Genomic DNA, 24,971 nt, shown 5'->3' with positions numbered 1-24,971 from the left:
GATTCTAACAAACTCATCATTTCAGTATTCATACAGCTGGGCAAACCCCCTAAACTTTTCTCAAAGCTAAATTTCACCATTTCTTTTTATTTATTTAAGATTTTATTTTATTTGAGAGACAGAGCGAGAGAGAATGAGCAGGGGGAGGAGCAGAGAGGGAAGCCGGCTCCCCGTTGAGCAGGGAACGAATGAGTGGCTCGATCCTGGAATTCCGGGATCATGGCCTGAGCTGAAGGCAGACCCTTAACGACTGAGCCACCCAGGCGCCCCTAAATTCCGCCACCTTCTTAAATGGCTAAAGATCACAAAGTACTAGTCCACCTTTTTCTTTAAGAACTTCCTGACCCCGGAAGTAAAAGATTAAGTAAGGGAGTCACAGGGGGAGCTATTTCCGTTTCCGTACAGACGCCTAGAAGCAAACACCATGGCGAAAGTCGGGGATAAGAGCGGTAGCCGAGGAAAGAAAGGCCTGAAACGGAAAGCGACCGCCGAAGAACCTCAGGAGGCTGCAGCCGCTGAGGATGGGGCGCCGGAAAGCGGGGTCCAACTCCCGAAAGCGGCTGCCTTCCCCCCGGGCTTCAGCATTTCGGAAATTAAGAACAAACAACGGCGACACTTAATGTTCACGCGGTGGAAACAGCAGCAGCGTAAGGTAGGACGGGGCGGAGGCGGCAGGGCGCATGCGCCGCGTCATTCTTGCGCGCGTGTGGCAGTGGGGCGGGGAATAGCGCTTGCGTGGTCGCTCTTGCCTCGCGTCCCGGAGACGGTAATTAATCTAGACGAGTGAGAATGATGTTTTTGTGTCCTGGTCCCCTCACACTGTTTGGGAGACTTTCTCTAGGTTCAGCTTTTTACCTGAGCGTCAAGGTTTCTCTTCCTTTCTAGCCCCTTTCTAGGTACCCCCTCTGAGAATGAAAGCGAGAAGTACCGCTCTCCTAGCAGTGAAAATACCCCAGCTGACCTGGATGGCGAAATTCTTCCATCTCTGTGCTTCGCCTACTCCATCTAACTTTGGCTGATTCCTAGAATCTGTAAAACGGCCCTGCATAAACCCAAAGTGATGCTTCTCTGATTCCTAGACAGCAACTCTTACCGAAATTAATTCTGTGAAGTTTCTAGTAATTGTATTTACAACGTTCCCTTCAGCCTGTTCTAGGAGATAAATATGAGGAGATAAAGCTCAAGGTCACAGTGCTTATTTGTGGCTAAATTGAAATTGGAAGCAAGCATTTGTTTATTCTTGTACGTCATAAAAGTTACACACATAATATTCTTTTTACTTGCCTGTCTCCTCTTACTAGATGCTAGATTTTTTGAGGCGGTGGATTGTGCCTTATTCATTATAAGCGCCAAAGTGCTATTGGAGTACATAGAGAATCTAACTCATTCTAGGTGAGCGCGTTTGCGGGAAGGGTCTCCTAGAATTCTGACTTCTTGACACCATAATCTAAAACTTGATGGGTGGAGGGTAGATAGGCACTGGGGGGTGGGGGGGAGAGTACTTTGTATTGTGTGTTAAGCATTCTGTTTAGAAATCTCCGGAAGGTACAGATTTACAGTACAATTGTAATTCACCTTGCAAGTTCTTAATAATTTTAAAAGCATATTTTGATTATAAGATTTATGGAAAACTAATGGTGGTTCATTGGAAGCAATCTGAAAACATATCTCCCATTTTCATTAAATTTTTAGTACTTTCCAAAAGAAACAAGCAGCATAGCCATGGTTTTCTTTAGAACGCAACTTGTTAGGAATGCAAAATAAAACAAAAACTTGTTTTAAGTATACATTTTACATTTTTACTTAAATTGAGACTTTTTTTTTTTAAAGATTTTATTTATTTATTTATTTGAGAGAGAGAATGAGATAGCGAGAGAGAGCATGAGACGGGGGAAGGTCAGAGGGAGAAGCAGACTCCCTGTTGAGCAGGGAGCCCGATGCGGGACTCCATCCCAGGACTCCAGGATCATGACCTGAGCCGAAGGCAGTCGCTTAACCAACTGAGCCACCCAGGCGCCCCAAGATCTTTATTTTTTATTGATTGGCCAGCTTATTTGGTTTACATTAACTTAGGTATGAAAATCTGTGTCAGGATGTTTAATACATTACAAAGATTGCTCAGTTTAAGTATTCATAGCATTAGTAATGTAGAGTTTCTGTATGTGTTTGTCATATAACTGGTGGTTTCTCAATATTGTTCTTTGCTTTAAACTTTTTAGGAAAAGTTGGCAATTAAGAAAAAACTTAAGAAAGAGAGAGAAGCTCTTGGTGATAAGGTAAATAAAATTTTTAGCCATCTGCTTTTTGTCTTATATTGAGGAATGCTTCCAGATATTTATGTTGTATCATTTTCTTTTAAATTTATTATAAAATATTCCCAGTGTATAAAAGATGTGAAAATAAATAGTATAACAAACCCCTTTCTATTCTTCACTCAGCTTAGAAACAGTGCGTTTAGCAAATAATATTCAAAGTCTTTTGGATGCTTCTTCCTGATTGCTTTCCCTTCCAAAGATAACCACTTATGAAATTGTCATGTTTTGTTCCCATGCACTTCTTTTTTTGTGTCCCTAAACAATGAAGACAATAGTGGTGTTTTGCATTTTTTTCAAAATTTCATATAAATGGTGTGTCTGCTTCATCGTGCTTATTTTACTTAATTTTATGTGTTTGAGAGACAGAAACTCATCTTCCTGACTTTGGGAATGGGGAAGCTCCCCAGTCTAGGCCTTGCCAGACTTGCCAGTATTAGACTGTTTTGACTTGCAGAATCCTATCAAGTAACATTAGTCTCTTAATTTTCTCAGTAATCAGTCAATTACAGCAAATATGCCAATCACCATTTGGAAATTTCACCATTCTTGTTTTTTGGACTGAAAGATGACTTCCTAGAACTGCCTCCTTTAAGAAATTACTTTTAAAACTTAATATTTGTTTCATAGAATAATAAAAAATAAAATCCTAGTTTATCAGTTCATACTTCTTCATATCTCTGGTAGCATACATATGTTTTGAATTTGTTTTAGTCAGTGTAGGCTTACAATTCTGTGTTCCTGCTCCTTAGCATTTCATTTACACAGCTTTTTGGTCTAAGCTGAGAATGTATGTTGCCAATTCTAACAGTATTCCATTATGTTAAAGTGTCGTAGTCATTACCCTCTTATGTTGGATATATGCCCTATTTGCTGTTCATTTCCACCAATAATAGTGACACTGCATATTTGTTTATATATTGTTCCTCCCTTTCATTCCTTACCATAAATGCCTCAAACTAGAATTACTAGCTCAGAAGATTAGATTTGTAGCTTTTGTTACTTATTTCTGAATAGCTTTCTGGAAGTATTGGAAAGGTAGATATACCTTTGTACAGCCAACCTTTGAACAGCATGTCAGTTGGGTTGCAGACCATCTCCACTCCTGCACAGTTGAAAGTCCCAAAAACTTAACTATGAATACCCTACTATTCATCTGAAGTCTTAATGATAATGTAAATAATCAATTAACACATATTTTATATGTTATGTTTACTATATACTGTATGCTTACTATAAAATAAGCTAGAGAAAAGAAAATATTATTCAGAAAATTATAAGAAAATACATTTATAGTCTTGCACTGTAAAAAATTCGCATGTAAGAGGGCCTGCACAGTTCAAATCTATGTTGTTTTAGGGTCAACTGTAATTTTTTTCATTCTGTTTAATAAACTTAGCAGATAATTATTTTAATTCCACTTTCTTCTTTCAGCTACTTCTGTATGGTTTTAAGTCATTTCATTCAGTTAGCAATTCTTCTGGGATGTTTATGTTTCTGCTCAGTGTTAAAAACCTCTTACTCGGTATTATTATTAGGATTAATGTAGCAGTGGAAGTGAGGAACAGATTTAGTTTTTGGATTATTTGTAAATTTCTGTTACTCTTCCGCAATCAGAATGCAAAATTATTAATGTAAATTGTTTCTAAAACTTAATCTTTTTTGCTTTTATTTAGGCTCCACCAAAGCCTATACCAAAGACCATTGACAACCAGAGAGTATATGATGAAACTGTAGTAGACCCTAATGATGAAGAGGTAATGTTACAAGTCTTAAATAAATTTGGATGGCCACATTTGCTAAATCATTTGTTCATATATTGATACTTAAAGTACTGGCTGGTGAAGTTGTATAATGGACTGATTCAGCTATAATGTTGGCATATTATTTGCTATAGATTATTTCATAATTGAATTTCTCAAATATTCTAGAAAAGGGCAGTGGGATTACTTATTTTCTAGAAATGTATGCTATTTTATGTCTAGGTAAACTTTTTGTCATTTAGTATCTTATGTAGTGCTTCTGTTTTTAATATCATTCGAAAATTATTCCTCATACTATAGATTTTTGTAGTATTAGACATTTTGATTTAAGGATAACATTTGGTGGTATTTCCTGTGTCCTCATAAAACTCTTGGCTTCAAGATAATATCCACTTGTCACTTTTCACATTTTCCTTTTGAATAGTTGGCAACAGTACAGTGAGAGAATCAGCATTTTTAAACTTTTTTTTTTGTATAGCAGATTTGGTTTTGGTTATATTTGATCTCGAACAGTACTGTTAGTGACAGTCTTTAACATTTCCTGATATAGTCATTCATTCAATCAGTCTGTCAATCTTCCAGCAAATGTTTGATTGCCTGCCATGTATTGGGATCTGTTTTAGGGACTTGGAACCCACTAGTGCACCAAACACTCTGCCATATATACACACAAAATATCAGCCCACCTGGAACTTACATTCTAGGGAGAGAGACAAACAGTGAACATAATAAAATAAATTATGTGTTGGGGGAGTGAAAGAGGGGGCCTGGGTGGCTCAGTCATTTATGCGTCCCAGCTTGATTCTGGCTCATGTCATGATCTCAGGGTTGAGATCGAGCCCCAACTCAGACTCTGAGCCCCAACTCAGACTGTGCTCCACGGGGAGTCTGTTTGAGATTTTCTTTCTTCCTCTCCTCCTGCATGCGCCTGCTCTCTCTCTCTCCTCCTAAAATAAATCATAAAAAAAATTGGGTAAAGTAGATTTAGGACTACCTGAGGTAGAGAGAGTTTGCAATTTTATATATATATAGGAGTATGTGTGTATATACGTTTTATTTAGTTTGACATAATTTCAGACTTAATAGAAAAGTGGGAATTCATATATGCCCTTCACCTAGATTTCCTAAATACTAAATTGTACCACACATGTTTTTCTTTTGTATTCTGTCTGCAATGCTTGAGAGTAAATGGCAGCCATGAAGCCTGTTTACTCCTATATAATATAGTGTATTTTACTTATAAACAAGTGTGTTTTTCTTAAACACAGGGTATAGTTATCAAAATCACAGAATTAACATTGATTATTATCTAGTCTAGACATCTTACTCAGATGTCTACAGTTGTCCAAATGGCGTCATTTTTAGCAAAAGAAAAATCCAGCTCATGCATTTTATTCCATTATAATGACTTTAACCTCCCTCGATTTGGAACAGTTCCTCGGACTTTCTTTGCTTTTAATGTCCAGGTATTTTGTGGAATGTCACTTAATATGAGTTTCATAATTGCTCATGATTATGTTCAGTTTATGTACTTTTCTTTTTAATCAGTTGTTTGTTCATGTCTATTGCCCATTCTGTTGGTTAGGGTTGCAATTCTATATAATGATGGTCAGAGTAGGCTTCATTGAGAAGATGACATTTTAGCAAAGACTTGAAGGATGTAAAGAAATTAGCCATTTTTGGATGTAAAGAAATTGGCCTCCTTGCAGTTCTGCCCCACTTGTTTCCAAGGGATGGCCAGTGTAAAAACTAGTGCATAAACAGTTAATGCAAAAGCTCTAAGGCAGGAGGAGCATGTTTAGTATGTTTTTGAAGAACAGCAAGGAAGCCAGTATGCTGAAATATAGTGAGCAAGAGAGAGGGTTATAGAAGAGGTGCCAGGGAAAGTATTGGGAAGAGCAGAGGCCAGAGCAGTGGCTTTGTTGCCCATCGTGAGGACTTAGGCTTTTATACTTAGTGAAATGAGCCATTGGATGGTTTTGTACAGAGGAATGATATGATCACACTTAGTTTTTAATAGTAATTGGTTGCTGTCTGAGAATGTAATTAGAGAGGCAAATAGATACTTAGGAAGCTACTGCAGTAATCCAAGAAAGAGATTATGATGATGATGACTTGGGCTATTGGGCTACAGTGGTTACAGTGTGTGTTGAGAATCAATTTGATTCGGGTTTTTTCCCCAGGTGTATATTTTGAAATTAGAGCCACTAGAATTTCTTGATAGATTGGAAATGGGATATGAGAGAAAGAGGATTCAAAGATGGTATTGAGGTTTTTAGCCTGAGCAGTTAGAAGGATAGAAGGATGGAATTGTCATTGAAGAGATACGGAAGAGGTCTTGGCTGGAGATAAATTGGAAATCATAGGTATTTAGAGGCTACATATATGTAAAAATTTCCTAAATATTTACCTGGGGGAGAATTGTTGGGTCATGAGGTGTGTAAATGTTCAACTTTACATGGTGGTGCCAAAATGTTTTCCAAAGTAGTGGTATCATTTTTCACTTGCATAGAATAAGGGCAGTATTTCTGGTCATCTACATTCTGACCAATACTTCTACATTCTGACCAGGACTTTGCCTAGTATAAAGGACTATCTCATTGTGGTTTGAGTTTGCGTTTCCCTTACTCCTAATGTGGTTGAGCATCTTTTTCATGTATGCACTGTTTTTGCTAAAGTTATGCAAGCTCATGTCTTTTGCCCAGTTTTTTATCCTATAGTATATTTTACTGATTTGTAGAACTTCTTTTTATATTTTGGATACTAATCTTTTATTAAGTATCTTCCAATTTGTGGATGCTCTTTTTACTTTTTCTGTGTTGTCTTTTGGTGAATAAAAGTCCTTAATATAGTTGAGTTTAAAGTTTTTTAATACTTATGTTAATTTTTGTTTTTTTGGTCATATTTAAGAAATCTTTATCCTGTGATCATATGTTCTCATATTTTTTTTCCTAAAAAAATTGAAGAGTTGATTTTCACATTTATGTACATAATCACCAGGAATCAATTTTTTTTGTTTGGCAGGAGAAAGAAAACCAGTTTCTTTCTTTCTTCCCCTGCCCCTTTTCCTACCCCCACCATATGTAACCAGTTTCCCCAGCACCATTTTTGCAATAGTACAACCTTTCCCACTGAATTATAATGCCTTGTCATAAATCAAGTATCCATATATACTTGGCCTTTTTCTGGACTATTGGTCAGTTTGTTGCTGTATGACTTCTTTATTTTCTTAATTATTTATCTTCATGGTAAGTTTTGGTATCTGTTAGAGCAGAATGCCCCTCTCTGCCCCTATCCTTTAATCTCTCTCTTCAGGAACGTTCTCTCTGAAACTTTCATCTGCCATATAAAATTATAAATTGTATTAGAGCAGATAACTTAGGGGTTCCATTTATATATTGCTTTTTTTAGATAGGTCTTCTTACTGAAAATGCATTTCAATGAATATAGTTTTCTTCATGCAAGTTTTATACATAAATTTTGTTAGAGCTATTGCTGTGTATCTTGTGTTTTTTATTAGTGTAAATCACATCTCTGAAAATTGTTTTATTTGCTGATTTATAAAAATGCCATTGATTTTTGGATTGTGATCTTCTAAACAGTAGTTTACCTAAATTCGTTTCTAATAATTTGTTTAAATATTGTTTTCATTTCATGTTTAGCTAATCATTTCTGCAAATAACTTTCAGTCCATTAATAATTTATTTCTTTTGTGCTGACTAGAACCTCCAGCATGTCAAATAAATAGAAACGGCAATAGTGTTATCTGTGCCATGTTCCTAATTTTAAAGAGAATCCTTCTAACATGTCATCATTAATGTTTATCTTTAATGGTAGATTCTCCTTATGAGTTAAGAAAATCCATTTATTCTTTTCTTGCTGGCGGGGTTGTTTGTTTTATCATGAATGAATGTAAAATGTTACCAGATACTTTTTCTGCAAATATTGAGATGAGTATGCAGTTTTTCTCCTTTATTGTATTAATGTAGGAAATGAAATAGATTCTCTCATGTTAAATCTCTTTTGCATTCTTGGGATAAATTCAATTTAATTAAGATGTTTTATCTTTTACACATTGTTTTGGTTTGTCAGAACTTTGGAATATGTGTATCTGTGTATATAAGGGAGACTGCAGTAATGTTCCTTTCCATTCCTAATATTATCTATTTGGGCTTTTCACCAGAGATAAAATGTTTTGTTAACTCTTTTCAAACTACTTTTTTGATCATCCCTATTTGAAACTTTGTTTTCTAATTTATTTATATCTCACCTTATCTTTATCATTTATTTCCTATTACTCTCTTGAGTTTATTCTTTTTATTTGATTAACTTATTTTTCAACTTCCTTTCTATAATGAGCAATTAAGGCCACAAAATTCCCTCTAAGTACCACTTTTGGTATATCCCCCAAGCTTTAAGATGTGTGTCCTTCCTTATTGTTCAAATCTTAGTATCTCTTATAATGAAAGATTTGTTGATTTCTTCTTGTAATTTCATGTTTTTGGTTTTGCTTTTGTTTTGTTTTGCTTGGTGTATTTTATTTCATTAGTTTTTCCCCTGATCCTTGTATTTCTTTTCTTCTACTTACCTAAGATTTCATTTATTCTTCTTTTTCTAGTTTCTTAAAATGGAATCTTACATTACTAGTTTTACACTTTTCTTTCTTTTTAATATAATCACATAAAGCTATGGTTTTCCTCCTAAGCACTGCGGTAGCCACAGCCCATACATTTTGATATGTTTGTTGTGTTTTCATTTTCATTCTGTTCAAGATATTTTCTAATTTCTCTTGGGATTTCTTCTTTGGTTCATTGATTATCAAGAAGTGTGTTGCTCAATTTCCAAATACTTGAGGATTTCCCAGATATATTTCTGCTGTTGATTTCTAATCCAATTTTATTGTGGTTCTGGAACATACTCTGTTTGATTTTAGTCCTTTTCAAGTAAAGAGACTGTTCTGTGTTCTAGGGCAAGATCTATTCTAGAGAATGTTCTGTGTTCCTTTGGAAAACATGTATGTTCTGCTGTTTTGAAGTAGATTGTTAAGAGAGTTGTTTTAAGTTGGTTGATTGTGGGGTTCAGATTTTCTATATACTTGCTGAATTTCTAATTCTATCAGTTACTGAAAGAGGAATATTGAAATCTCTAATTATAATTTTCGAATTATTCATTTCTTCCATTCCTTTCAGTTTTGCTTCATGTCTTTTTGGGGGTTCTTTTGTTAGGTACATACCTATTTTTTTTTAATAATTTTTTATTGCTATGTTAATCACCATACATTACATCATTAGTTTTTGATGTGTTCCATGATTCATTGTTTGTGCATAACACCCAGTGCTCCACGCAGAATGTGCCCTCTTTAATACCCATCACCAGGCTAACCCATCCCCCCACCCCCCTCCCCTCTAGAACCCTCTGTTTTTCAGAGTCCATCGTCTCTCATGGTTCATCTCCCCCTCCGACTTAACTCCACTTCATTCTTCCCCTCCTGCTATCTTCTTCTTTTTTTTTTTCTTAACATATATTGCATTATTTGTTTCAGAAGTACAGATCCGTGATTCATCAGTCTTGTACAATTCACAGTGCTCACCGTAGCACATACCCTCCCCAATGTCTGTCACCCAGCCACCCAATCCCTCCCACCCCCCACCACTCCAGCAACCCTCAGTTTGTTTCCTGAGATTAAGAATTCCTCATATCAGTGAGGTCATATGATACATGTCTTTCTCTGATTGACTTACTTCACTCAGCATAACACCCTCCAGTTCCATCCACGTCGTTGCAAATGGCAAGCTCTCATTCCTTTTGATGGCTGCATAATATTCCATTGTGTATATACACCACATCTTCTTTATCCATTCATCTGTCGATGGACATCTTGGCTCTTTCCACAGTTTGGTATTGTGGACATTGCTGCTATAAACATTGGGGTGCACGTACCCCTTCGGATCCCTACATTTGTATCTTTGTGGTAAATACCCAGTAGTGCAATTGCTGGATCGTATGGTAGCTCTATTTTCAACTGTTTGAGAAACCTCCATACTGTTTTCCAGAGTGGTTGCACCAGCTTGCATTCCCACCAACAGTGTAGGAGGGTTCCCCTTTCTCCACATCCCCGCCAACATCTGTCGTTTCCGGACTTGTTAATTTTAGCCATTCTGACGGGTGTGAGGTGGTATCTCATTGAGGTTTTGATTTGGATTTCCCTGATGCCGAGCGATGTTGAGCACTTTTTCATGTGTCTGTTGGCCATTTGGATGTCTTCTTTGGAAAAATGTCTGTTCATGTCTTCTGCCCATTTCTTGATTGGATCATTTGTTCTTTGGGTGTTGAGTTGGATAAGTTCTTTATAGATTTTGGATACTAGCCCTTTATCTGATATGTCATTTGCAAATATTTTCTCCCATTCTGTTGGTTGTCTTTTGGTTTTGTGGACTGTTTCTTTTGCTGTGCAAAAGCTTTTTATCTTGATGACATCCCAGTAGTTCATTTTTGCCCTGACTTCCCTTGCCTTTGGCGATGTTTCTAGGAAGAAGTTGCTGTGGCTGAGGTCGAAGAGGTTGCTGCCTGTGTTCTCCTTTAGGATTTTGATGGACTCCTGTCTCACATTTAGGTCTTTCAACCATTTGGAGTCTATTTTTGTGTGTAGTGTAAGGAAATGGTCCAGTTTCATTCTTCTGCATGTGGCTGTCCAATTTTCCCAACACCATTTGTTGAAGAGACTGTCTTTTTTCCATTGGACATTCTTTCCTGCTTTGTCAAAGATTAGTTGACCATAGAGTTGAGGGTCCATTTCTGGGCTCTCTCTTCTGTTTCATTGATCTATGTGTCTGTTTTTGTGCCAGTACCATACTGTCTTAATGATGACAACTTTGTAATAGAGCTGGAAGTCCGGAATTGTGGTGCCACCAGCTTTGCTTTTCTTTTTCAATATTCCTCTGGCTATTCGGGGTCTCTTCTGGTTCCATACAAATTTTAGGATTATTTGTTCCATTTCTTTGAAAAAGGTGGATGGTATTTTGATGGGGATTGCATTGAATGTGTAGATTGCTCTAGGTAGCATTGACATCTTCACAATGTTTGTTCTTCCAATCCATGAGCATGGAACGTTTTTCCATTTCTTTGTGTCTTCTTCAATTTCTTTCATGAGTATTTTATAGTTTTCTGAGTACAGATCCTTTGCCTCTTTGGTTAAATTTATTCCTAGGTATCTTATGGTTTTGGGTGCAATTGTAAATGGGATCAACTCCTTGATTTGTCTCTCTCCTGTCTTGTTGTTGGTGTATAGGAATGCCACTGATTTCTGTGCATTGATTTTATATCCTGCTACTTTACTGAATTCCTGTATGAGTTCTAGCAATTTTGGGGTGGAGTCTTTTGGGTTTTGCACACACAGTATCATATCATCTGCAAAGAGTGAGAGTTTGACTTCCTCTTTGCGGATTTGGATGCCTTTGATTTCTTTTTGTTGTCTGATTGCTGTGGCTAGGACTTCTAATACTATGTTGAATAGCAGTGGTGAGAGTGGACATCCCTGCCGCGTTCCTGACCTTAGGGGAAAAGCCCTCAGCTTTTCCCCGTTGAGAATGATATTTGCTGTAGGTTTTTCATCGATGGCTTTTATGATATTGAGGTATAGGTACATACCTATTTTTAATTTTTTTTTTGTTTTTACTTTTCTTCAGGTATGTGTCCGCTTACAATTACTGTATCTTCCTAATGTACTGACTCGTAATCCAGTGTCCCTTATTGTCCCGTCCCTTAAATTGTTCACTGCAGCATTTCTTTTCTTAATGTCTATTTTGTTGCATGTACACATAGCCATCTAAATTCTCTTATGGTTACTGTTCACATGGTATATCTTTTTTCATGCTTTTACTTTTAACCAGTTTGTATCTTTGAATTTAAAATGTCACTTACAGACAGCATATGGTTGGATATTGCTCTTTCATTCAGTCTGACAATTAGTGTTTAATGTTAATTATTGATGTAGTTATATTTATATCTGCCATTTTGCTTTTTTTAACATATTTTATATCTTTATTTTTATTGTTTCTCCTTGACTGCTTTCTTTTATATTAAAAAATATTTTTTAGTATGCTATTTTAATTCCTCTTAATCTTTTGAATTATATATTTAGGGTTCTTTTACCAGTTTCTCTAGGAATTACAGCATACTTCTTTATTTATCACAATCTACTTCAAGTAAATATAGACGTGATGCTGGTAAAGTATAGCAGGTTTATACCAGTGTAGCTTTGTTTCCTCCACTGTTGTTTATGGTGTTGTCATATATACAACATCTGCCTATGTTATAAATGCAGTGTTATAATTTCTGCTTTAAATAATCTCATTAAAAAAAAAATTAAGAGTGTACACACACACACAGTCTTTTGTGGTTACCTTTGTATTTACCATTTATAGTGCTGTTCTTTCTTTTCCTTGGATCCGAGTTACCATCTGCTGTCATTTTCTTTCAGCCTGTAGAATCTCCTTATGTTTTTGATTTTATAACAGATCTAATAGCTAATTACCTCATTTTTGTTTATTTGAAAATACGCTTATTTTACCTTCAGTTTTGAAAGAATTTTGCAAATTACAAAATTCTTGGTTGACTTTTTTTTTTCTTTTAGTATTTGGAACATATTCCATTACATTTTGACCTTCATAATTTCTGATGAGACATCAGCCATTTTAATAGTTGTTCACCTACACATGATTTTTCTTATTTCTTTCAAAATGTTCTGTTTTTGGCTCTTAGCAGTTTGACTTAGATGTGTTTAGGTTATTGTTCTTTTTATCCTATTTGGGGTTTGTTGAGCTTGTAGCTGTATGTTAAGAATTTTTCACCCATTATTTCTTCAAATACTTTTTTCTACATTCTCTTTCCTTCAAAGAGTTCCTTTTTTTTTTTTTTTAAGATTTATTTATTTATTTATTAGAGAGAGAGAGAAGGATCAGGGGGAGAGGGAGAGGGAGAAGCAGGTTCCCCGATGAGCAGGGAGCCCAGTGTGGGGCTTGATCCCAGGACCCTGGGATCATGACCTGAGCCGAAGGCAGACGCTTAATGGACTGAGCCACCCAGGTGCCCCAGAGACTTCCTTTTCACACACTATTGAAATGGTTAACATTGTCCTAAGTTTCTTCAGTTTACTCTTTTTTTGATGATTGTTTTCTCTGTTCTTCAGATTGGATATTTATTAATCCAATTTCAAATTCATTGATTCTTTTACCATCTTAGATCCACATTAAGCTCCTCTTTTCTCTTAATTTCTTGAATAGATTTATTATGCTACTTTGAAATTTTCACTAAATTCAACATCTAGGCCCAGTCAGAGACAGTTTTTATTGGCTGCTTTTTTCCTGATTATAGGTCATACTAAATACCTAATTTTTTGGCCGAAAGCTGGACATTTTAGACAACATATTACGGTAGTTCTGGACTGTTTTATTTTCTGAGTTATTGATTTTTTTTGTTCTAGTAACTTGCCTAGATTTAAACTGTGTAATGAATATGTCTCCCCATCAGTAGCACTGTCGATGCAAAATGAACAAATCTTTTAGAATTTCTAAAAAAAAAAGAGAGAGAGAGAAAGGAAAGCAAGCAGCCAAGCCCAGTTGAGGACAGCTGGTCAGGATACAGTCTTGACAAAGAAGAGAGTACTCTGGAGAAGGAACATCTAATACAGGGTTATGTATGTTTTTTGTTACATCAAGAGTTACAAAGCATCATGACAAAGGACATTTCAGAAAATTACAAACTTTATCTTATGCTTTTAGTATGTGCAAGGTTGCAGGCTTTGGAGGTATGGGAGTGGAATTTAGGGAGATTTTTACTCATCTTTAGTTTAAAGTGTTCTTCTGGAAAGTTATTTGTTAACAAAGTAGATATACAGTGTGTGTTTGGGTCAGAAATAGAGCCCATGCTTTGAAGTTTGGTGAAGTCATGCTAACCTTGGTAAAAGTTCGCTTCCTTGGGAGCCCAGGAGCAGGGCCCACAAACATTAAAAGTTGAATTTCCTTTATCAGCAATGTGTGTCTCTCCTTGTTTTTTTATTGTTATTTTTAACCCCTCCCTAGAGATCATCTCTTTGTTTGTATGGCTTAATGGTAAGCCAGTGATTTGGGTAGAGATTGTGTTGAGGTACCTTGAGCCTCTCAACTTCTATCAACTGAGCTGGGTGTGGGTTGAGGATTGCATTCAAAGTTGCAGCCGGTTCTCAAGTCTCTTTCGCCTTTCATGTGAATTGGTTTCTTAGAACGCTCCCATGTGTAGTTCGGCTGTCAGCCAGGGATTTGTGGAGATTATCTCAGCCCCTCTATGGCTCTTTCACTTCCTTAGCTCTCCTTTATATTTCTGGTTGGTCCACACCTACCCTGAACTGGCCTAGTAACCTTGGACTAGCAAAGCAATGGTTTTCAAATCCACCTCTCCCCAATCCAGTCCACCACCCTTAGATTCAAGATTGCTGGTTCTTGCCTACCATCAGACCTAAAGTTGATAAAGTTACTATTTTCACAGCCATGTTGATGGAAGAAATGGAATAGTTCTAAGCAAGATTCCTGATGTCCTTGCCCCTAGCCCTAGCCATTTTTCAAAAATGAACACAGCTCAGGGCGCCTAAGTGGTTCATTTGGTTAAGCACCCAACTTTTGATTTCAGGTCAGGTCATGATCTCAGGGTCGTGAGATCGAGTCCTGTGTTGGGTTCTGCACTCAGCACGGAGTCTGCTTGAGATTGTCTCCCTCTTCCTCTGCCCCTCCCCCTGCTCACACACTCTTCTCTCTCTCTCTCTAAATAAATAAATAATCTTTAATCTTCAAAAGAATAAACACAGCTCAGTTTGTGTCTTGAAATTGTTTTTTGACAATTTTTTCCAGTTTTATACTTGTATTCTGCAAATAGAAAATCACTCAGCCTATTCATGTTGCCATTGATATAAGTCCTTCTTGGCTTTCTTTAAATCCCCTATCAGCTAGGAAGGTAGTCAGTGTCATTGAATCCTGCTGGAGCTACTTTTAAAATTTTGGCCTAGTAGAGTATTTGTTTGATATAAGATTATATTTTTTTCTGTTCACAGGTTGCTTATGATGAAACTACAGATGAATTTGCTTCTTACTTCAACAGACAAACTTCTCCCAAGATTCTCATCACAACATCAGATAGACCTCATGGGGTAAACATATCAATCAGTATAGTTATTGAATTCTTAATTTTCTTACATTACTTAGACTATTTAAAAGAACTCCTTTCAGAAGATCTGAGTTAAATTATTAGTAATTGCCATAGATAATACCTGTGAATAAGCTAAATAAAATTAATACTGTGATGTGATACAGCTTCTCTAAGCATGATTTTTCAGGATAGAGTTTATCAGCCTCAGCACTATTAGCATTCTGGGCTGCATCATTTTTTATCATGGGGATAGTCCTGTTCATCATAGGATGTTTAGGAGCATGCCTGGCCTCTGCCCACTAGATACCACTACCCACCACCCCTACCACTACCACCAGTTAGAACTATTTTTGCCAAGTGTCCTCCAGTGGGGCATAATCACCCCCATTTGAGAACCACTGCTTTAGGATGATCAGCCTTTGATAAAGGATTAAATACTGTTCAGATATCATTCTTTCCCTACCCTTGCCCTTTATTAATAACACTTATATTAATCATTGCTTTTTTCTTTATAAATGTATTCCACATAAGACTGATTCCTTTTCACCTTCTAGGATTTCTGTTATTTTGTTTTGCAGAGAACAGTACGACTCTGTGAACAGCTCTCCACAGTTATACCAAACTCACATGTTTATTACAGAAGAGGACTGGCTCTGAAAAAAATTATTCCACAGTGCATTTCAAGAGATTTCACAGATCTGATTGTTATTAATGAAGATCGTAAAACACCAAGTATCCTTTCTTTATTAAAGAAGTTTTCCTGTCTCACCTTCAGCCCCCTTTTAAAATATATTTGAAAGAATAAGGAAATGTTTTCTATAACTTTAAGAACATAATTTTTTAAGCTAGAAAATTATGAATCTAAGATTCTATGAACTTTTCATGTAGCAAATATTCATCAAGTAAATGCTACAGGCAAGACATTACTTTAATCCTTAGTAAAAGATGCAGAGATGAACAAGAGCTTCAGGGAGTTCATAATCTAGTAGGAGAAAATAGATAAGCAAACTAACAAAAATGGAGAGTGGATAGTACAATTAGAGAAATACACTGCACACTCTGGTAAAATCTGTCCTGGGGATATCAGGGAGGAAGGACTTGACAGAAAATATGCTTAAGCTCAGTCAAGGTGAATATGGGTAAATGAGGTGAATAAGGTGGAAGAAGAGTGCCCAGTGCAGATATACTATTTGTAAAGGCAGAGGCATGATGGAGCTGACCCAGCTGGGGATCTGCAGGTAGTTAGATATGGCTAGATTTTATGTTACCAGGGGTGGTATCACAGGAGTACATTTTTGAGGTAGATGTTTGAGCCCGTATTATGTATTTGCTACTGTTTCAGATGCCAAGAATACTCTATCCTTTTTTCTGTGAGTCTCAGATCTGAGGTGACTGTGTCACATGAAACCAAGGTATTTTTTTTCCTGTTTGGAGATGAAAGAGCACATAAAGATGCCTAGGTTTGTTTTTGTTGTTGCTGCTGTTTTACTTATTTATTGAATGGTGCCTATGAGCTCATTAATGTAATTTAATTTTTTTAAAGATTTATTTATTTTTAGAGAGCACATGAAGCAGGGGAAGGAGCAGAGGCAGTGGGGCTCAACCCCAGGATCCTGAGATCATGACCTGAGCAAAAATTAAGAGTTAGCCACCCAGGCTCCCCTGTGAGCTCATTAATTTTGAAGATGATCATTTGAATGGGTCAAATTATTAAAATTATTAAGGATTCATAAAAAATAGGGATAGGACTTTGCTGCTGCCAGAATAACATTTTTTTTTAAATCAATGAACACTGCCTTTTTTTTTTTTTTTTAATAATAGTTTAAAAGCTATGTTTTAAAAACCTAAATAACTTTTAGGGCCTTATTATTTTCAGTATAAGTTAAAGACATTATCCACTTGTACAGGTTGCTTTCCAGAGACTAAAATAGGCTAAAACTAGCTTTCTAATGTGATGTTTTGTTGGCCATATTATAATTTGGCTTGGATTGTGGGTTAATGTACCAAAATAACTAAAATCTCTTGAATACGTAACTATTCCAGAAGAGATGTTTTTAATGTAGTTTCTGCTTTCTTTAAAACTGTCTCTCAAAATAAAGTGGCAGGGTCTGTGTTCCTCTCTTATTTTTGGCAGTTAAAAAATTATTACCGTTTTAAGGCTGCTAGCAGGCATTCATCAATTCAATAAACATTGTATCCTTGTTTTAGTTGAGGTATTTTATATAGGTTCGTAAGTTTCACTTATACCATCTATTGCCTTTAGACTTATGTTCTCTTTTCCTTATAAAATTGTATTGTCTTTTTACCCAAAGTATATTAATATTTTTCTGATTACCGTATTGGACACCTTCAGATCATTAAGGTACCATCAGTACATAGACCAGATTTATATTAAGGAAATAACTAGACTAATTAACCCAAGTGTGAGATTATATTCCTATATACATAAATATATATATGCATACATACATATGCATGTGTTAGGTGTCCCATGATTGTAGGTTTTGAGTATAGAATTGTGTAGTTTTTAAAAGTCCTAATGAATAGAATTTTTATAAGTATAATCCTGCCTGGATGTTGATTTTTTTTTTTTTAGATTTTATTTATTTGAGAGAGGGAGATAGTGACAGAGATAGTGAGAGAGAGCACAAGCGGGAAGGAGAGGGAGAAGCAGGCTCCAGTGGGAGCCTGACGTGGGGCTTGATCCCAGGACGCTGGGATCATGACCTGAGCCACAGGCAGATGCTTAACTGACTGAGCCACCCAGGTGCCCCTGAATGTTGATTTTTATAATTTCAAAGGTACTTCATTTTCTTTTCTAATTGATATGTACTAATGCAGTTGATGGCAAAGTGTTGGTGGAAGAAGCTAGGAAAGCAGACCTCCTAAATTGCTTTTGTGTTCTCTTAACAGAGAATGGTCTTTAAGACTAATAAGGACATTGATAAGGGGCATTGGAAGTCCATCTTGGTTAAAAAGATTTTAAGATAAGGCCTAGAAACTCTGAATAAGGTCAGATATCCTGGCTTCAAAGAATATCTGCACAAACTTGTAAATGAGACTTTGCTAACTCTGAGGAAGATATGAGACAGGCAAATGGAAGGAGGAGGGGGAGAGGACTGCCAGTTAGTATTTGCCATGATCCAGAAAAAACATGTAGAATAATTAAAGGGAGAATAATTTGTAGGCACATAATAGGAATGGCAGTGTGATTCCTAGAGACTTAACATGGGCTTACAAATAGTAAGTCACGATTCCTAATGGTGACACTTGGAGAAAAGTTGAAAGAATTGAGGATATTCGGCCTGTGGGAAATTAGAATATGGGGGCATGACAAGATACTGGAAGGGCTGCTGTAAAAGAGTAGTGCCAAATGGTGGAAATTTATGGAGATATAACCTTGATTTCCTCTAGAAAAGAGCTTTGTCAGTTATGTAAACTGTAGTATAGTGGCTTTGGGTCAGGCAGATGTGATGTCAAATACACTTCATTACTTGCTGCTTTTGTAATTTTTGTCAAGTTTCTTAGCTACTCGGTTTTCTCCTATTTTAAAGTAAGAAAAAATAGCTAAATCTTTAGGGTTCCCACAAAGACCACATGAAATGTATTATATTTCCGCGGCTTAACGCCTGGTCTGTTGTAGGCATGTTAATAAATGATATAGGGGGAAGCATGGAAGTTTTTTCTGGAGAGACCTATGTCCTCTATTCAGTATTTTTAAATGGAAATTTGAGCTAGGTAAGTCTTTGTGCTGTACTTTTGGCGGCTTGTAGGCTGTTTTGCATTCTTGGCCTTTGGGTACTGAAAGTCAGTTTTACCTCAGTCTTCATAACAGAATGCCTCTATGCATTAGGGCTTGTGCACAGGTGTAATCCCACCTAGTAAGATCTGCCACCTAGCTCTGAAATTTGGGCTAATCTGCCTAACCCTTCTCAACCTCTTTTCCTTGTTACTGAAATAGGGATAATGACTCCTATTCTTCATGGTTTATGTTAGGAATTATCAATAACATAAGTAGTAAAGCTTTTTGTACATTGCAGGTACTTAGGAACTGATAATTTTGGATTTTGTAGTTTTCTTTTGACAGAAGCCACAATTTAGTGGGAATGTTCTAGGAAGGAGTCAAGTCTTGATTTATGTTGGAAGAAATTATCTTTACCTTCTTAGCATCCTGAGATTTCATGGTTTTTTCCAGTGTGCAAATGATCCAGAAATACTTTTGGTTATACCTCATGAAATTGAACCTGTGGTGAATTTTTGAGAAGTAGGAAAGAATTCAAATAACACTGATTATCTGCTATGTGGTAGGCACTAGTATTTATTAGAAACAAATCTGTCTTCCAAGAGTTAACAGATTAGTTGGGAAGAAAGTCATTTACATGATTATAAGTCAAATAAGTGACAGGTGCTAAAGTTAAGTAACAGTGACAGCTGAGATTTAAAGCTTAATTTTAACTGTGTAAAAAGAGGTGGCATTTGAAGTAGGCCTCAACAGTACTGCCCTTCTTGGTCAAGCTTGCCTCAGTCCTAGCACGGCGAGCCCCTTCCCCAGAAGACCAGCACCATGTCTCCTGACCAAAGAGTTCTGCAGGGCTTCAGATCTAGTGGAAGTAGTATCAGGTCTCATTTAACAAACAGATCAGAGCACACCTAGTTAAAACTCACCAGATTCTGGCCGAGGACCAAACACTGCCCACTGCAGGCCAGGAGAGCCTCTGCAGACAGCTGGCCTGAAGGACAGAACAGCCAGAACACAAGGTAGAGCACACACAGCACACACCAGGGACACTTCCTAAAGTGCCAGGCCCTGGGCCGTATAGGACCTCTACTTCCTAAAGCCATTACTGTTTGGAGCAGGAAACATAACGAGCTTTTCTAACACAAAAGAAAGCAGAGACTTTGACAGAATGCCAGATGGAAAAATTTATCCCGAATGAAAGAACAAGATAATGTCACAGCCAGAGATCTAAGCAAAACAGATATAAGTAACATGTCTGCTGGAGAATTTAAAGCAACAATCAAGGATATTCGTTGGGCTTGAGAAAAGAGATTTCAGGGAGGCCCTTACCACAGAGATAAAAGAGTTAAAAGAACCGAAAAATGCAATGACTGAGATTGGAAACAGGCTAGATACAGTGAACACAAGGCTAGAAGAAGCAGAGGAATGAGTAAGTGATATAGAAGACAAGAACGGAAAATAAGCTGAACAAAAGAATTATGGAACATGAGAACAGATTTAGGGAATTCAGTGACTCCATCAAACATAACAATACTCATAAGAGTGCCAGAAGAAGAGAGAAAAGGGGGCAGAAAATTTGAGGAAATAATAGTTGAAAACTTCCCTAATCTGGGGAAGGGAATAGACATCCACATCCAGGAGGCACAGAGAACTCCCATCAAAATCAACAAAAACAGGCCATCACCAAGATACGTTGTAGTTAAAATGTCAAAATATAGTGATAAAAAAAATCTTAAAAAAAACCCAGTAAGACAAAAGGAAGTCCCCAACTTACAAGAGAAGACCCAAAAGGCTAGCTGCAGATTTCTCAACAAACTTGGCAAGCTAGAAGGCAGTGGTATGGTGTATTCAAAGGGCTGAATGGGAAAAATCTGCAGCCAAGAATGTTCTATCCAGCAAGGCTACCATTCAGAATAGAAGGAGAGAGAGTTTCCCAAACAAAAACTAATGGAGTTTGTGACCACTGAACCAGTCCTGCAAGAAGTATTAAAGGAGACTCTTGAGAGTAGAAAGATCTCCAGAAACAATGACAAAACAAGTAATAAAATGGCACTAAATACATATCTGTCAGTAATTACTCTGAATGTAAATGGACTAAACGCTCCAATCAGAATGGATAGAGAAGACCCATCTATATGCTGCCTACAAGAGACCCATTTTAAACTAAAGATACATGCCAATTGAAAGTGAGGGGATGGAGAAGCAAAATGGATGTAAAAAAAAAGCTGGGGTATCAGTGCTTATATCAGACTTACAAACTAGACTTCAAAGACTAACGAGATGCAGAAGAACACTATCATAATATAGGGGACAATTGAACAAGATCTAACAATTGTAAATATGCACCCAACAAGGGGGCACCCGGATATATAAAACAATAACAAACATAAAGGCACTCATTAGTGGGTCTTAGGGATGAGTTACAAAATGCAGGTATTTGAAATAGCATGAACAAAAAATACATAATAGCATTAATATGTATGGTGTATAAGAGATTGTGTGCCTACCAGTTAAGAAACATAGGCACAAGGGAGACAGATTAGAAAGGTGATTTGGGGCCACGTGAGAGCTGTACTGATATCTTTGTTTTGTAGATGAGCAGTCATGAGAGTAGTTTGAAATTAGCTTACAGCTGTCAAGACTCAAGGTGTATCTAGTTTGCTTTTCACTTAGCGTGAGAAACTGTGGTAGATAAAATGACAGTTGCGTCCCATACCTTATTACATATAAACTTGATTTACAGTCTATTAGAAAATGTACTTGGAATGGTAAGGGGTCAGACCAACTAGGATACTGTTTTAATGTGGTGGAAAATCTCAAGGACCTCAACTAAGAGAATAGCAGTAAGGGTAAAGAGGAGGCTATGGAAGTCCTTAATGTGAGGGTAAAAGCAGTAAATAGGATTTGGTAAGGAAGGGAAGGAGGAAGTTGAAGATAACCCATGGGCTAATGGGAGAATGTTGATGCCTTTATAAAAAGATGGCAACATTTGTTTTGTAAAACCATGTGCAGATAATTTGGAATAGTCTGATTCTGACCTTTTAAGTTTCCATATTTGGAAGAATCAAGTTGTGTCACAAAGACTTGAGGAATGTTGTATGGGTAGCTGCGTTCCAGACTTTTAAAGCCCTTGGGCTGCTAACCCTGCCAGTTGTAGATATATTTCATTTATAGTTTAGTACGTTTGCCGGGAGTCTCTGTGGTAGACAGTCAGTAAAAACCTGGTTATTAATTAGTTGATTTTACTTTGTGGCACAGTAATCCCAAGAATAAGAGCTTGTCTTTTGAGAAACACTAATAACTTTGATTTCAAAAAGAGAGCTTAGGAGTCTCTAGTCTTATGGGACAGTATTCAAAGCTGACAGCATATACTAACCCTACAAATGTATAAAAAAATATGCACACAAGTGTGTTTATGTATGAAAGTGCATTTTTAGGGTTATAAGGCCTCTGAACATGGAGGTAAACTTTTTGTTTGCAATGCTAAAATCATGCTAGAATCCCATCTTACTACTGTTAGGGTAGTGGACATAAGCTCCTTTTGCCTAGTTTTGTTGAATACCCAACACACCCTCTTGTGGGTGATGAGTCATTTATCATATGGTGAAGAGAAAAAGTGGGAGTACTATAGGTTAATCTTTTTTTGAAATACTGGGTTCTTACGGGGCTTTAGTTTTTGTTTTTGTTTTTTTTTAAAGATCTTATTTGACAGAGAGAGACAGCGAGAGCAGGAACACAAGCAGGGGGAGTGGGAGAGGGAGAAGCAGGCTTCCTGCGGAGCAGGGAGCCCGATGTGGGACTCGATCCCAGGACCCTGGGATCGTGACCTGAGCCAAAGGCAGATGCTTAACAACTGAGCCACCCAGGCACCCACGGGGCTTTAGTTTTGAGTGTGGTAAGAAACTGTTAACCCAGAGGCATACATGTACCTACCTATTCACCTAGCTACAAATTTTATAAGCCTTTGGACATACAGAGGCCCAGTTATTTATACAATTTAAGATTTAAATTACAGCGTTCAGTGTGTTCTTAGCTTTATGAACAGATGGATTAATTCTGAGTCACTTGCCAAATGGCCCAACTGCTCATTTTAAGATGAGCAGTGTTCGTTTGCGTAAAGAAATTAAGGTAAGTTTTATTCATTCCTTGATTGGTATTGGTCTCCTTGCAGTATATGCTTAGTCAACTCTGTAGACTTGCAGATTGAATTGCTTTTATAATGGCATTGGTCCTTCTGTTTAAAGCAAGTTTCATCTACTGGCAGTTTTCTTATGAGATTGTAATTGAGTTATGGCAGACAGGCAATAGCCTTCATTACTATGAAACAGGTTACTTTTCTAGTAGGACTTTCTGGTACAGTCAACTGCATGTTAAAATAATTTTAGATGTATTTTATTTAATGGGATTGATAAGTCATCTGTGGTAGTTTGTCATTAAGAAAGATACGTTTAAAATTTTTCAGTTTGTCACATAAATTCTTAAACTCACAGTATCAGGATATAGATTAATTCCTTATTGTGATATTTTTCATCATTTTTCCAGAGAAGAGGCAAGGACCCTACAGAACACATACCTGAAATAATTTTGAATAACTTTACGACGAGACTGGGTCATTCTGTTGGACGTATGTTTGCATCTCTCTTTCCCCATAATCCTCAGTTTATTGGGAGGCAAGTTGCCACATTCCACAATCAACGGGACTATATCTTCTTCAGATTTCATAGGTGAGGAAGGTACTTTAACTCCTTAGACTTTGACTTAAATCATGAAATATATTTTCAATGTAAACATGTTTTCTAACGTATTGTGACAAGTATTGTAGATGAGAAATTTATCTTTTGAACTCTGTCACGTGAAATTACATTTGATTCATTCAGACTGTTTTCCCTTCTTTATCTTTGAAGGTACATATTCAAGAGTGAAAAGAAAGTGGGAATTCAGGAACTTGGACCACGTTTTACCTTAAAATTAAGATCTCTTCAGAAAGGAACCTTTGATTCTAAATATGGAGAGTATGAATGGGTCCATAAGGTATGTGCCTTCAAAAACCATTTAGATCATTTTAAAAGAATGGAATGAGAAGGAAACCATGTACTTTATGCTTTGAGAGTGCTTACATCTCAAGCTATGCTTCTGACCTCCATAAGCTTGAAAAAAAAAACATAAGCTTGAAAAAACCAATCTCTAATAGGGTATTTTGCTCTGGTGATGAACCCTGGTTCATTTGAATTATCCTAAAGATCAGTGGTCCTCAAAGTGGGCCAGCAGCATCACCTAGGAACCTGTTAGGAAGGCAGATTGTTGGCCCACAGACCTACCAAATCAGCATCTTAGGGAGTGGGGCCCAGCACTCCATTTATAAGCCAGTGTTACGATTCTGCTCTATGTTTGAAAACTTTTGCTATAGAGGTTTTGTAAAGTTTGTAGATCATTTTAAATCACAAATGAAAACTTCAATATTTTAAAACCCGTCTCTTTTCTAGTAAGCAATAATTCACTTAGGTATTTTTACTTCAAAATTTTATATGTATATATACACCTACATATAATAAACTTCTAATACCTTTATTAGACCTAGACTATGCAGTCTCTGAACTCTGAAATGGACCCAGAAGGGTTTTTTTTTTTTTTTAAAGCATTGTTACCTATAAATTGTTTTACTTTTTTTTTTCCTAATTTTCAGCCCCGGGAAATGGATACAAGTAGAAGAAAATTCCATTTATAAAATACTGAAGGAATAGTACTGAATTGTGCTAAACAGGCCAATCCTGGATTTATGACAGAAGACCCTTTTCAAAATGTCATTTACTGGTTTCATAAACCTTTTCATGTCTGGACAAAGTATCAAGTGCCATGAATTACCATTCACCGTCTATGTAGTAAATACAAATAAAAGTCATTTTGGTGAATTTAGAAGTTGCAGTTTAAGTTTCCTAAAAATTCTCTTATTTCTAGGTACTTATAAGTTGGACTCAAGATTCA

At 36.7% G+C, this 24,971-nt stretch overlaps 1 protein-coding gene across 1 annotated transcript; it reads left to right on the top strand.

Annotated features, from left to right (window-relative positions):
• The first annotated feature begins 406 nt into the window (after positions 1 to 406).
• On the top strand, positions 407 to 24,905 carry RPF1 (ribosome production factor 1 homolog). The gene is made up of 9 exons (XM_028102457.2): positions 407 to 652; positions 2,220 to 2,276; positions 3,989 to 4,069; positions 15,156 to 15,251; positions 15,829 to 15,982; positions 23,035 to 23,117; positions 23,532 to 23,713; positions 23,894 to 24,020; positions 24,673 to 24,905. Exons 1-9 carry the CDS (start codon positions 425 to 427, stop codon positions 24,712 to 24,714), a joined length of 1,050 nt encoding a protein of 349 aa, XP_027958258.2. The 5' UTR covers positions 407 to 424; the 3' UTR covers positions 24,715 to 24,905.
• The last annotated feature ends 66 nt before the right edge of the window (positions 24,906 to 24,971 follow it).

This window comes from Eumetopias jubatus, unplaced genomic scaffold, assembly GCF_037043125.1.
Source record: "Eumetopias jubatus isolate StellerSeaLion01/CBP00866 unplaced genomic scaffold, mEumJub1_p1.0 scaffold_4, whole genome shotgun sequence".
NCBI lineage: Eukaryota > Metazoa > Chordata > Mammalia > Carnivora > Otariidae > Eumetopias > Eumetopias jubatus.
This window is presented reverse-complemented; position numbering and strand designations above follow the sequence as displayed.